The sequence below is a fragment of the Protopterus annectens genome, chromosome 8.part1, assembly GCF_019279795.1.
Source record: "Protopterus annectens isolate FY-2018-M chromosome 8.part1, PAN1.0, whole genome shotgun sequence".
Classification (NCBI taxonomy): Eukaryota; Metazoa; Chordata; order Ceratodontiformes; family Protopteridae; genus Protopterus; species Protopterus annectens.
In genome coordinates, this window is record NC_056742.1 from 387,937,021 (window position 1) to 387,952,176 (window position 15,156).

Sequence of the window (15,156 nt, forward strand, 5' to 3'; positions counted from 1 at the left end):
TGAAGCACTTCTCCACAGAGAGAGAGGTGAAATGTATTGCTTAATATTTAACAGAGGCTGAGACTGTTGAGATAAAAGATAAATACAGAAGAAGAGTGAAAGAAGGAAAAAGGTATGAGCAGATGCCCTGGACTTTGGTTTGTGTTATGCATGTTATGGCATGTCATGTGTAGTACAAGGTTGTGTTATGCGGTTAATATGCACTTGCATAAGGTGTGACTCAGAGATCTGTGCTGCATGGTTAACAAATAAATGTAAGAGTGTTAAAGCACAGCAAGATAAACAAGATTATTTTTTAACTGCAGAGAACTTTTCTGGGTGTGATAAGGGTCATTAAGTATAAGTACATATCACAGCTAATGCAAGTAATATAGTACAAAGCAACACTTGTGTGGAAAAAATGTGAAACTACTTTGAGATATTCTAAATTATTTTGAGATGCTGGAGTTACTTTTCAAAAGCTCTTCAGAACATTGGAATATTACCATGGTAAATAAGACAAGATTTATACGATACAGCACATTACGTTAAGTAACTGAAAATTCCAAAAGCATACATCAACTTGGAAAAGCTGCAACTGGAAATACCAGTTTGCCTACTTGTATTACAGTGGAGCAAGAGTAACTTAATAGAATCTATTCTGGGGATTTACAGTGGTGAAATCAGTAGGTTTACATACAGGAAACCTCTCTTGTATCCTCCTTGGTAATGCTTGTTTATAGTAACATTTATGTATGTTACCTTTATCAGTAGTGAGCAAGAAGGGCCTTTATAGCCACAGATCCATAAATGCCTTTCTAAAATCACCATTAATCAAGTCCTTAGAACTTATTTTAATCTAGCACTGTGCCCAATACTGAACCTTCCAGAATTTGTGTCTCCATATCCTTGCTTTTCCTGTCAGTCCAGAACTGCAGTTGCCAGCATAATTTACTAATAGTGGTTCACCAAGATCTCTAGTAGCCCTGAAAGATAGAAAGATGTGAGTGGAGTGGCACCACCATCATCTGTTATGGTTTAAGAAGGGGAGTGTTTGTATTTTAATACTAAGTCACTTCAAATTCATCTATCATGTACTGCACCCTAGCCAGGTTTGACATATGCATTCATGTGTCAATGGGGCTGTCAGTATTGGTTTGTATAACATATCCTGCAGTATATTTGTACCACTGACTTCCATTAAAAGTCACTTGTACAGGGATGAGTACCTGCAACTGCCCAACTGGAAGAACTGTCATTCATGCATCCATCCACAACCCCATTTTTGCACATGGGGTTAGGATGTCACTTCAACTGTGACAATCTTCTAGAGGCAAGATTTACACCACTGGATGGCTACACTTGCCATGGTAGTTCTTCTACACCACACCACACTTATATGCACATTGACACCTATGGCCAATTTAGTGTGTCCAATCCACCTACTGCATGTCTTTGGAATGTCGGGGAAAAACAGAGCACCCATTGGAAACACATACAGACACAGAGAGGTCATGCAGACTCCACACAGAATGCACCCCAGATGAGAATCAAACCTGGGATCTGTTTGCTGTGAGGCGATGATGCTATCCGCTGTACCACTGGCAACCATTTGCTTTATTTTATTCACTCTCTAAATGGCATTTTGATGCTGACCATATGTACCAGGCTTAGGTCACCTCTGGCATAAGATATCCTACCCAATGCTTTGGAAGGCTTTTCATTCCAATTACTTGTACTTACTGTATCACAGAATAAAGCTGTATCCAGTTTGCTCTCAGGTTCAGTACAACATCCTGGCAGTTTTCAAAATATGTACAAGTAGCTTTCTCTCTGCTGGACTTGTATTTATTATTTATTGACACTTGTTTACCAGGAAACTCTGACTAGGCAATGGTGCCCATTTTCAGCAGTGAAAAGCTGCATATGTATTTACATTGAGACATATACACACCTACAAAGACATTTACAACATGATATCCATAAACATTATGAAGATATTGTTTTGAGATGTGTAAGCAATTTATAAAAACTGAAGAGAGACTTAAAAAAACGATTTACAAGTAGTCACACATTTTGATAGTTACTGGCTGAAAGGTATGCAGTATAGTGTTGGAATGACTGTAATAGCACTGATAAGGAAATAATTAATGGCGATGAGCTCTGAGTTGGGTTAAATCTATCTGACAGTTTTAGTACTATGCATACTTTGAGAACATAACAGGTTTATCCACAAAGCTACTATTTTCTGGAACAAAGTAAATATGAGCGTCAAAAAATGCACACAAAGCTAGAAAAATGACTGACATACATTTTGCTTTTAATTGCAGGTGCAGCATTAATAGATGTAGCTATGCTTGTTTCAAGCATTACTGTTTACAGGGGTATGTTGCACAGTGCTGGATAAGATGATTTTGCTGCATTCACTAATGCACAAATGGACAGAAGCTGACCAGTCAGATCACTTATTCTATTCAAAACAGAGTCTAATAACTTATCAGAAGATGTCAGAAACACTTTGCCATACTTCCAGCGTAGCAAGTACATAACAGTACACTCTGTAACAGCTGAGTCTGCCTCATATACAGGTAGTTTCCAGCCTTTGACAGACATGATAACTGCTCCTAGCCGCAGTGATGATAACACATATGAGAGATATGGCTAGGGCTAGGCCACTGCAGGATGTTACATTACTGGGAGACAGGATGAGGCATAACTATAAGATTAAGTTAACACATTTCAGTAGGACACTGGGGAATTAAGAAGCACTTTTTCATTGAGAGGGTGGTATAAATGTGAAATGCATTGCCTTAGTGAGTAACAGAACCTGTGACTGTTAGGACATTAAAATGCATGATATACTTAGGGTGAGAAGAAGAGAGCATATGCCCTAGGCTGACTGCTGACTGCAACACTTGGGTACACTAGACAGACTCACTGTCACTTTCTGTTGGTATGTTATGTTATGTTTTGTCATGTTATGTTGTTATGTTACATTATGTTACGTTACATTATGACATCCCTTGTGTGAAGGATGGTGACAAAGGCATCCTATAATAAAAAAGTTTAAGGATTGTATTGACAACATCTTCAGTTTCTTACAGTCATAAATACAGTATATTTAAATTGTTCAAACAGAACCTCCACTTACTCCAGTTCTTTGGGATGAGGAGGAATTTTCCACAGTACCCTGTGACCCACCATGGCATGTGGATTTTCAGGTGTGTGTCTTTCCATCAGACCAATAGTAGTAGCCTCTGGTTCTAAGACTTGCCCAATTGCGAAATACTTGGACCTGGAATTAAAGAAGGTTTGGACTGAGAGGGTTGGAATACTCAAGGATTCTTGGGATTTCTTAAGAAATATTATACAAGATTTATTTACTGATGGGCTTACATTTGTTACCCTTGACATCCAAGATTTATTCAGTGTAATACCTCATGCTGTAAGACTGGAGTGGTTTCAAGAATCTCTAAGGTTCAAAGGGGACATTGAACAAGACAAAGCGGGTTTATTCATTGAGCTAATGGATCTAGTACTTAGAAACAACTTTCTTTTTTTCGAGGGAGAATTTTTCAAGCAGACTAGTGACGTGGCCATGGGAGCATGTTGTGCTCCCATGTTTGCTAATTTAGTGTTATCCACTTGGGAAGAGAAGTTTATTATACACTCTACATATTCAAATTACTGGAAATATTATTGTAGGTACCTGGATGACATATGTATTTTTTGGTCAGTGTCCAAAGAAGTACTGTAAGATTTTATTAAATACTTAAATGGGGTCTATATTACATATCCGTACGCTTAAATGTTTGAATCGCTAAAGATCGAAATTTAGCGATCGAACATTTAAATGTTTGAATATGAATAAAAATAAATAAAAAAAAAAAAAAACAAAAGGAAAACTCCAAGATGGCGCTACAGTGTAGGGAATGGGAAATTTCCCATCTCCGTACTGTAGCGCACTGAAGTGCGATCTCGGAGTTGGTATATTTAAGTAGCGGGGGGCGTGGGGTGCAGGGGGCTTGCCCCCCTGCTTAAACCCTTTCCTTTTTCTTTTCTTTTCTTTTTTTTTTTTATTTTATTACATATTCGAACATTTGAATGTTTGATCGCTAAAGGTTGATCTTTAGCAATTCGAACATTTAAGCATTCGGATATGTAATATAGATCCACTAAAATGGCACTACAGATTTTTTAAAATTCACCCACACTATTTCTTGTGATCATTTACCGTATTTAGATGTGATGATAGAAAAGGTAACAGAGGCAAAGATATTTAAATATAAGGTTTTTAGAAAAAATACCCTTTCTAACTCCTATTTATTTTTTACCAGTGCCTACCCATTTTCACAAAAGAGAGGTATTTTGAGGGGGCAGCTAATTAGAAGCAGCAGGATGACCTCTGAAGATGAAGATTTTGAAACTGAAAGTTTAAAACTAAAACAAATGTTTTTGGAAAGGGAATACCCCCTGGCTCTGATTGAACAGACAATTATAGAGGTGGAAGAAGGACCAAATTTGCCCCGATTTTAGGGAAGCCAGAAGTAAGAGGATCTATTGAGGTGAATGAAGACCTACAGGTTACTAATAATTGGAATAGTAATTTTGTTCTTAATTACAATAGGGAAACTACTTCCATTAGGAAAATAGTTACTAATAATTGGGATAAATTTAATAAATTTTCAGACTTAACAAAACTATTTAAGGACCCTTTAAAGTTTACTTATAGTAAAGGAAAAAATATAAAGGAAATACTTGAGACTAAAGGAAAAGGCAGAGCAGAAAGAGAACAGGAACCTATAAATGAGGTAGCTGTTCGCAGTGTGCTCATGTCCTTCAAGGGGAGTCAGTATTTCTTAAAACCAATGGGTACACTAATTGTGACACTATTGGGGTAATTTATATTGCCATTTGTGAAATTTGTGGGGCCTTCTATATAGGGAAGACCACTAGAAAACTGAAAATGTGTATATATGAACATATGAATAATATCAGGAAAAAAGATGAGACTAATGCATTATACAGGCATCACAATTTATGCCCATCAGCGAAGTTTAGATTTTATGTGATAGAGAAAGTGGGCATAGACCCCTGTGGAGGACCCTGGGAGACTACCACTGAATTTTGAGAAATATTCTGGCAATTAAAGTTGGAAGCTAACAAAGGGGCAGGTTTAAATGACTATCTTTCTCTGGCCCCAGTTTTGATGCTCAGAGCTGCTAAGTAGTAAATGCCTTTTCTGACCATTCGAGGGGAGGAAAGGACCATTTTGTTTTAACTGTGTTTTTTTATACAAATGGTTTCAATTACACACAAATATTTTGTGTTATACATATTGTGTTTTATGTGTTGGGCACATATTTTAATATGTTTGTCTTTTCATCTATATATGAAAAAATATTTTCAAAAATAGTTGATAAGATTTATTTATAAGAAATGTGTTTCTAAAATTTAATAAAATTTCTATTGGAGGATGCATCAGAGGGAGGGGTATTTAAGAGGGGTTGCTAGTTGGTGATTTTGTAACATCTGATGAAGTCTTTTGTATGTGGAGATGAAAACGCTGTGTTAATTTGGAGTTAGTGTGAACAATAAATTACTGACCTTTGGGCTTTATAATGTGGCTGTTATTTTCGTGATTGGACGTTTGTGTGCTGTTTTCTTGTTGGTTTGTGTCTTTCCATTAGACATTCTGTGATTGGTATTGTGTGTTGTAACTTATTTTTTTGGAGTAGAAGGAATGCCTTTAAAAGGGGGAGAACTGAGCAAGTTTGCACAATTTGGTGTCATCACTTCTCTTACACATTTAGTTGAAGTCAGAAGAATCAGTTTTGGCTGAAAAGAGGGGAATCTATCTCCATCATAGTGATACCGGAAATGGGAAAAGGAACATAGGACTGTTTTAGAAGTGGTTAATATTCTAATTCTGGACTAAGCCTGAAAATAGTCCATGTGGAACAGTGGTCTACCCGGGTTAACAAAGGGCAAATAAATATAAACTGCTGTTACTGATGTTGGGGACCTATCCACTGACATACATCCCTGTTGTTGTGACAGAGCCTTCTTTCCCTCTAAGACGGTACTGCCTTAATGGTCTGTTTCATCCTGCTTTTCTGTAAAAGGAACAAACCTTGACAGAGTAGTTTCTGGAGTATCTAGGTATAAATAGATGAAAATAACTGTCCCACGGAATGCAGAGATTTTCACTTTTTATCATGTTTCTTAAAATGTTCCTAAGGGATCTAACATAAAGTTTGCTTCCCACTAAGATGCACACTTAGACTCCCCACCCCAACTCTCCAAGACCGGTGAGCAGGCAGTGTCTCATCACTACTGTCTCCCCATCCATTCTTCCTTTGTCCGGGCCATTAATCGACCAGCACTACAAAGGACATTGGCTTGGCTTTATCTCATCATGGCATGAAGTGGCTGTTGAATTTTCTTACTGGGAGATACATAATGCTCAGAAAGGTCTAAAGAATGCTATTTCCCAAAGTAAAACACACAATTAAGATGATAGTCTTTAGAATTCATCATCAACATGAGCAATTGTTTGTAATGTTTTTGTTGAAAGCACATTAGGCAGAAAAGATACACCAAAGTCAATACTAAATTTACTACATGGTAAACAAATCACAGCAGAATAAATGAGTACACTTATTACTGGTCAGATCCTGGCTAGGGAGTGGCTGAAAAAGTAACAAAGCCCATGTTTAGTTTAAGCAACAACAAAGAACAGAAACTGCTATGGTAATATTTTCTTTTACAACTGTACTTACTTATTGATGGACTCAGTGTAAGAGGTTAAACGCTGTCCCCGGGACATCTACCTGTTTTAAACAATGTTGAGAATAGCAATGTGTGCCTGGGGTTTTATTTACTTTTATGAATTCCCTGCAGCAGATAAACAGAGTGTGTTACATGAGTATGACACTACTCAGAAAGGTTTACAGACTTGGACAGTGTGATATCAAACGTATGTCCTACCGGCCTTCAAGATGTTTGCTTGCCACTATCCATGTATGTATTTTCTACTTCTCCCATCTGTGTCAAGGCCATTTCTGAAGACAGTTATGCTATATAAGTACTTACCTGCTGTGTGAAGCTCATTCCAGAAAATGGGTTCACATGTAATGTACCGGTACCACTTTTTGGTGTTACTACTCCTTATCTTGAGCATTAATTTACCTGTTTTCAGATTAAGTACTCTTATTCTGTGTTACAGACACTGATGTTTGGACAGAATTGGGACCGACCGTCCTCCAAAGGCAAGTTAGAGGTCACCTCTGATAAGTCTGTATGCCAAGGAATACAGCACCACCACCTGTAGTCTTCTGAAGTAACTTATATTTGTCAGTCCTAATATCATGCTTATTACATACAGAACTACACAGAGAAAACAATGATTTTAAATTCCAGGAAAACAACATACATTTTCTCACAAGGCACTGTTTTTATAAATTTTTATACAGAAAGGGTATAACAGCTCAATAAGAATTAATAACAATATGTGTTCACATATGAAAATACAGTCTGAATTAAAACAGCAACAGAATACAGCTGGTTGAGTATTGACTGTTTTACCTTTCCCTTCAGCAGCTTGAGTTTCTGATATTACATATAATGCAGTGTGCAACTGCCTATTAGTGTACCCCCAGAAGGAATAAAATGAGGTTTTTCTTCTCCAGCTCACTGCAACAGGCCAACAGGGCTCCCCAGACATCATGATTAGGACAGGCCCAGGTGTGCTCTGTCAGCTCAATAACACTTCTGTCCAAGGCCTGTTACATGTGTGACACAAAGTCTGCAGGACAACACCCACTGCTGCCCTAAAAATGTACATGCACCTGAGGTAGACGTTTTATGTATGTTTTCATACAGAAAATGATAAAACAGTTGTGAAAGTGGTTAGTAATGTCCATGTACATAATTAATATTTCATCTTACTGTGATGTAGTATCTCACTGCAGTTACAGTACAGTAAAATCCCATAATGACTATTATCTTATACAGACCATTGCAAAGTACAGTCATCATTTGAGACTGGTTATAGTGTTTTTTCACATAATAATAATAACGGTTCAGGAAGGTAAACAGAAGGTTTATATGCTAATACATGCTAAAACTGAGGCATTGTGGGTTAAAAATGATACTGAGCTAATGAAAATTGATTACAAAGGCTTCTCACAAAAAATGTTTATGTAAAAGCCACTTTCATCAACTGGAGACAGAATTTTCAAACAATATTCCAAATAAAATGTTAAGTAATTACTATTCTGTGATTGTTATGGACTGTTTTAATTAATGATAACCTCTTGGACACAGCTACACAACTTGACATTAGTAATGGTCACTGGAAGAAAATGGCAGGAATTACTGGCTCAGTGATGCAGAGGTGGAGTTTCCTTTTGTGATGCCAGTAACCTGAGTTCATAGCCAAATGCAGAATGTGGGAGGGAGAGCTTGGACAAAGGGATGCTCGTGAGGACTCGGGCTGTCCTCATTATATGGTGATACAAGATGGGTGCAGGAATATTCCATTTATGACTAATCCCTGGTGGTGACCAGAAAGACAGCAAGAATGCCAGTGTTGTTAGAGCTCGCCCACTAGTGGGTGAGTGGAGGTAGTCTTGGTTTCTACATCACCACTCAAGGGTTTGGCATTCAGTTCTGACTTCTGGCTACTTTTTCTCAGTACCACAGTTTCCTCACACATATCAAAAACATACTGGTGAAGTGGGTATGTATATATTATGTTTGCTGTTTTTAGCTTGAGTCATGTGTGGAACAGGTATATGAAGTATTAATTCACTTACATGGTAAACAAGCAAACAAACTCATTACAATTTATGACCCTTCATAATTTGTGTTTGAACAGTGGCATGGGTACCACAGGGTCAGCAATGACAAGGGACTAATACAGCAAAAGTGGCCAGTTTACCTGTCTTTAGGATAAGGGAAAGAGTGCAGTAGCCTTCACTACTTGCACATGCTCAGTAGAATCTGAAGAGAAAGCAGCAGCAGGGCTAAAGGCCTACCAGCTGTGAACACAAAGAGGTAAAGATTTTTATTTCCATGGAAGGACATCCCCACAGAAGTAAGGAGGATTAATGTTACTGGCAAGTAACTGGGATAATTGCTAACACCCCTATATGATGGTGGGCTAAGACCACCACTCTAACCTTCCTATAAGATCTGTTATTGTGAGGTAGGTGAAGCAGCTAAGCTGCTGGAGGGCAGTGGGCTCAGGGGGGTACACCACAAAAAGCAGAGAATAACAATGTCACAAATGTGAGTCTGTAATTTTCATCAACTGCTGTTGCTGTAGCATAACAGGATTAACAATCCATCAGTACAGCCCCTGCACATTTGGCACAAGATGGAGGAATTACTACAGCATTAGCTGAAGAGGTAATGGTCACCCAACTATCTGATCTAGGAGACGGAGTTAACACTGGTGACAAAACCGGCAGACTAGAGTGGCAAGATATAAGAAGAAAAACAATACATTATACTCTAAAGCCCAACATATTTACTTGTCTTAGCTGCATCATATAACTGTTGTGATCCAGAAATCTGTGAATGGTATTGACAGGCACAAAATCATCTTCACTAATACACCACTGTTCAGTCCATGAGATGAAGAGGACAGCAGGCCTTTAATCAATCTGTTTCAGTCAGTTCAAGTAGTAACAGCACTTTCCAGCCTTTCCAGATGGTCAACGATTACTGTAAGGGTCAGTAAGAATAAAAAATATTTTTAAACAGTTGTCTATTCACTTTTCATCCAACCCCTACCTTTCTGCAGCGTTCATGAAGTAAATGCTAAAGGCTTCCCATTATTTTCCCATTTCTGCCCTGCTGCTTTGGAAACTGTTTTATGTTCATACGAAGCAATCAGTCTGCAGACTATTACACTCCCAGCCAATAAACAGACAGTGACCAAAGGTGAGAATCAAACCTGTACTTTGTTACTCTTGAGGTAAGCACCTTAACCATTATGCCATCCCTCATACCTTCATGATATATAGATCATTATTTTGCTCTCTGGTATGATTTTTGAGGATTGGCATTGAAATGTGATCACATGTGGCCACAGGTTAATTAAAATGGATACTTATTTTTACCATCTTACTTATATCCTACCATAATGAAAAGAGCAAATATAGCTTCATTTTTTGTTCCCATTCTCTGCTTTGAAAACCCCAGTCTAATACATTTTACCTCAGTGCTTGATATTCATTTGTTGTGACCAAGATGATTCCATGCTTTATTTCTCCATAACTATTCATTTGTCACCTTGGCTATCACAGCAATGTTTTTCCACTGTACTGTTTCCTGTACCTTTGATTTAGATTTTCTAGAATCATTCATCTATTTTACAGGTGGAGATGGTACATTTTCGGCTAGTTTTCCTTTATATTAAACTGTTACGTGATCATGCTTTAAGCAAGTGCATTGTCTGTCTAGAAACAAAATCTGGCTGACACAAATGCAGATGTTTCCTAAATTATTGTATTCAAACCTGTGGCTTACACTATTCCTGTATATAACAGAAGAATCAGCTCAGAACTGTACCCTGTTATCATATAAGGGATTTCAAAACTTGATATAAAAGGAAGGCAGCTTATCCAAGGATTCATTTCAGCCATGGCCTTAGCCAAAAGCACAGCTATATTTAAACAAAACAAAATAAAATACTAAATAACAAAATGTAAAGGTACAGTCAATATAAAGATACAGCCAAACACAACAAGACTTTGTGCACATATAATGACACTCGTTTGCAGCACACCTGCCATCGTCTTTGCTGAAGAGTTTGGGACAAAGTCAAAAATAATGGGGGGAGGAGAAAATCTTGAAATCAGAGACAAATAAATATTACTCTAATTTATTTAAGTAGTTACTAGAACAATGTGTTTAATATTAACATGCATTTTCTGAACAATAAGAAGTAAAAAAACACTATTCGTCTTAGCTGGTATTACTGACCAGACAACCGCTGTGATTTACCAGAAAGTCAAAAGTATGAGGGACAGGGGGAAAATGAGCAAAATCCAAGGACATTCTTTATATAAACCCGATTTAGCCATACTAACTGAAACTTGGCTTAGACCAGAACATCATGATAAAGACATTACACCCCCTGGCTATAATATTATACGGAAGGATAGGACAGGTAAAAAAGGAGGAGGCGTAGTCATAATGTATCAAAATCATCTCACATTGGAACAGGTTAGCTACATCTCCCAGGAAGTCAATGATATTGAACTCATTCTTACTAAATTAAAACTAAACTCTAGCAAACATATAGTTATAGCAGGTGCCTACATCCCACCAGGAAACAACATTGCCACTATGGAGAACCTTTTACACTGGATGTTTATCTCCCATCCACAAGAGACCATACTCTGAGGAGATTTTTAATATATACTCGTCCGACTGTACCAAATACAATCCCTCTACCCATATTAATCTTCATGGGTTTACCCAAATCATAGACACTCCCACAAGAATCGATAAGAAATCCAAACGTCACTCCATCTTAGACTGGATACTTCTGTCTGACTCTACCTTAACACACCAATCAGGCTGCCTACCAGACAATTTGAGTGATCACCAACCAACCTATCTTATTAGGAATAAATCCCACCACAGTAACTAATCCACCCTTAGAATATTTCACAACAAAAAGAACTTCAAAGCCAAGGAACTAAACAACGAACTAAAATACTGTAACTGGTCTCCCCTAAAACACCTACCCCTAGATGAAGCAGTAGATTACTTTAACTCAACCCTTCTCAAAATCCTAAACTGTCGTGCACCAGCCCGAACCATCAGAGTTAAGACAAACTATGCCCCTTGGTTAACAAAAGATACTAAATCCATAATGAAGGACAGAGACAGAGACAGAGCCTGGGCTCAATATCATAAACTTAAAACCACTACCTCAAAACAAAACTACTTAGCACTCAGGAACAAGACCAAATAACTTATAAAACTCGATAAAACCAAATACTACAAAACCTTACAAGAAAAACATGCTCACAACCCTCAGAAATTCTGGGTCTCAATAAATAAATTACTGCACCCAGGTAAAACCGGCACTCCCACACCCATAGTACCAACCGACAAAGAGGACACCTCCACATAATTGAACAAATTCTTTACTGAAACAGTCCTAACTCTTTCTAGCACCCTAAATAGCACCACCAGCCCCACACCTTCCACCCCTATTAACCTACTATACAACAGACTCCCTCCAGCTTTTCCTTGTCTCCAGCACCTACACAACTTATTACTAAACTCCTCAAAAGACTAAAACCTACCACGCTATCTGCTAACAAATGTCCCACTGGTTTCCTTCAACTATCAGCTGAAACCATATCCTACCCCATGTCTATCCTCATAAATAGATTCATATCTGAATGCAAAGTACCTAACCTGTGAAAATATCTCATATTATTCCACTCCACAAGCTTATCAACTACCGCCCTTTATCAAAAATACTAGAAAGAATATTACAATCACAACTAATGCAATACCTCCTAAAAAGTAACATCTCAACATGGCTTTCAGCCCTCCCATAGTACCACAAGAGCACTATTGTCATACACCTACATAGTCAACACTCATAGAAACAACTGACTTTTCGTATCCTCTGTATTCTTAGACTTATCAAAAGCCTCTGATATGGTCAACCACAGCATGCATCTCAAAACTCTATCTACCCTTAACATAAACTCCCTTACCATATCATGGTTCAAAAGCTATTTATCTGGCCGACAAACAAGCAGTGCTTTGGCAGGACCAGCTATCCTCCCTTCTACCTGTACCCATAGGAGTCCCTCAAGGCTCCATACTTGGTCCTTTACTATTCTCCATATTTACAAATCAGACAGCTGCATCCTCTTCCTCTGCCTCTCCCTCTACCTCTATAGCGCAGTATGCAGATGACACTACTGTGATATTCACCATCCAAACCTTAAGCAATCTTCAAACAATAACACAGAATAACTTTACTCTGGCTAAAGCATGGTTTTCTAGCATTAAACGTATACTCACCCCCAAAAATACGAAACTAATTCTCTTCAGTCCTGGAAGATCCCCTGCACTAAATAATGACTTCATCATAAACTCCAAGGATAATACCTCAATCACCCCAACAACACACATTAAACTCCTAGGAGTAGTAATTGACAACAATCTCAAATTTGATGTACACATAGCCCAAACAATCAAAAAAGTAAACAAAACGCTTGGTCTCCTCGATAGGAACAAGCAATTCATGACCAACTATACCAAAGCCACTGTTGCAAGAACTCACCTATTATCCACCCTACTGTATGCCCCCCCAATCCTGACTAACCTTCGTCACAGCGAATAAAACAAAATAGCATCTTGCTACAGCAAAATTGCCAAGTCTGCTACAGGTGCCTCTAATAGATCCCATCACTGTCTCTCCCTCAGACAGCTCAACTGGCTTGAGTTGCTCCAACTACTACTTACTACTCAACTCTTCACACCCCGCAAACTATACTACCTCCCTGACAAAACTCCAGCACTACACGATCTAATACAGCCCTACACTGCCACCTGATCCTTAAGATCAGCAGACCAAAATCTGATACATGTCATCAAACATAAGAATGAAGCAGATAAAACTCTTTTTGTTGTACAATAGCAAAAATCTGGAACTCATTCCAAATTACATAACTTCTACCAGCTCTGCTTCACTATTTAAGAAACTACTCAAAACCCACTATTTTAACAACTGGCTGTGCCCATGTGACTCCCCAGGCTAATCCACTACATTGCAGTGTTGCAAGGATTCTGCCAAAGATCACCTCTAAGTTTCTAACCTCTGAATACCTGTTCTTACCAAACAATGTTTTTATTCTCATGGTATTGATTTATACATCTATGAAGAAATGTTAAATGTGTTCTTATATGTATATTTGAATGCCTTAAGAGTACAGTTATGTATTTTAAAAAATGTATTTGTAACATTGTCTTATGAGGAGCTTTTCTCCCAGGGCCTCACCTGAAAATGAACCTGTGTCCAGTCGGACTTTCCCAATCATCAAATGTAAAATAAATAAAATAAAAAATAAAAAATTAAATAAATTCTGCAAAATCAGGGACATTTGAGAGTTGTGGTCTGCAGTACTGAGTAAGAAAATAATCAACATATAATTTAAATGAGAAGAATGGGATATCTCAAGAGGGACGGGGCAGAGCTGGTGATAATACTAATGATCCTGGCTAAAGAGGATCGCTTCTGTGTGCAGGACAGCTGTAACCATTAGTTACTGCAGATGACATTAAAGGAGTGCAGCAGATATCCTCCCGTGTCTAGGGCAGGTATAACATCAGTTACTGCAGATGACATTCAGTGAGTACCGCAGACATTCTCCCATGTCCAGGGCAGGTGTAACATCAGCTACTGCAGATGACAGTAAGTAGACATCCTCCTGGTCTACTGCAGGTGTAACTTCAGTTACTGCAGATTATAGTAAGGGAGTACAGCAGGCATCCTCCCATGCCTATGTCAGGTGTAACATCAGTTATGGCAGACAACATTCAGGGAGTACAGCAGACATCCTCCCTTGTCCAGGGCAGGTGTAACATCAGTTACTACAGATGACATTAAGGGAGTACAGCAGACATCCTCCTGTGTCTAGGGCAGGTGTAACATCAGTTACTGCGGATGATACTAAGGGAGTACAGCAGGCATCCTCCTGTGTCTAGGGCAGGTGTAACAACAGTTACTACAGATGACATTAAGGGAGTACAGCAGGCATCCTCCTGTGTCTAGGGCAGGTGTAACAACAGTTACTACAGATGACATTAAGGGAGTACAGCAGGCATCCTCCCCGTCTAGGGCAGGTGTAACATCAGTTACTGCAGATGATAGTAAGGGAGTACAGCAGGCATCCTCCCCGTCTAGGGCAGGTGCAACATCAGTTACTGCAGATGATAGTAAGGGAGTACAGCAGGCATCCTCCCCGTCTAGGGCAGGTGTAACAACAGTTACTACAGATGACATTAAGGGAGTACAGCAGGCATCCTCCCCGTCTAGGGCAGGTGCAACATCAGTTACTGCAGATGATAGTAAGGGAGTACAGCAGGCATCCTCCCCGTCTAGGGCAGGTGTAACTTCAGTTACTGCAG

General features: G+C 38.6%; 1 protein-coding gene across 1 annotated transcript in view; it reads right to left on the reverse strand.

Annotated features, from left to right (window-relative positions):
* Window positions 1-7,309: 7,309 nt before the first annotated feature.
* The window catches only part of LOC122810372 (mixed lineage kinase domain-like protein), a 419,511-nt gene continuing 411,664 nt past the window's right edge, over window positions 7,310-15,156 (reverse strand). Inside the window, exon 11 of the mRNA XM_044081959.1 lies at window positions 7,310-9,711. Within this exon, the coding sequence (XP_043937894.1) occupies window positions 9,665-9,711 (47 nt within the window). The 3' untranslated portion in view covers window positions 7,310-9,664. The remainder of the gene's footprint in view (window positions 9,712-15,156) is intronic.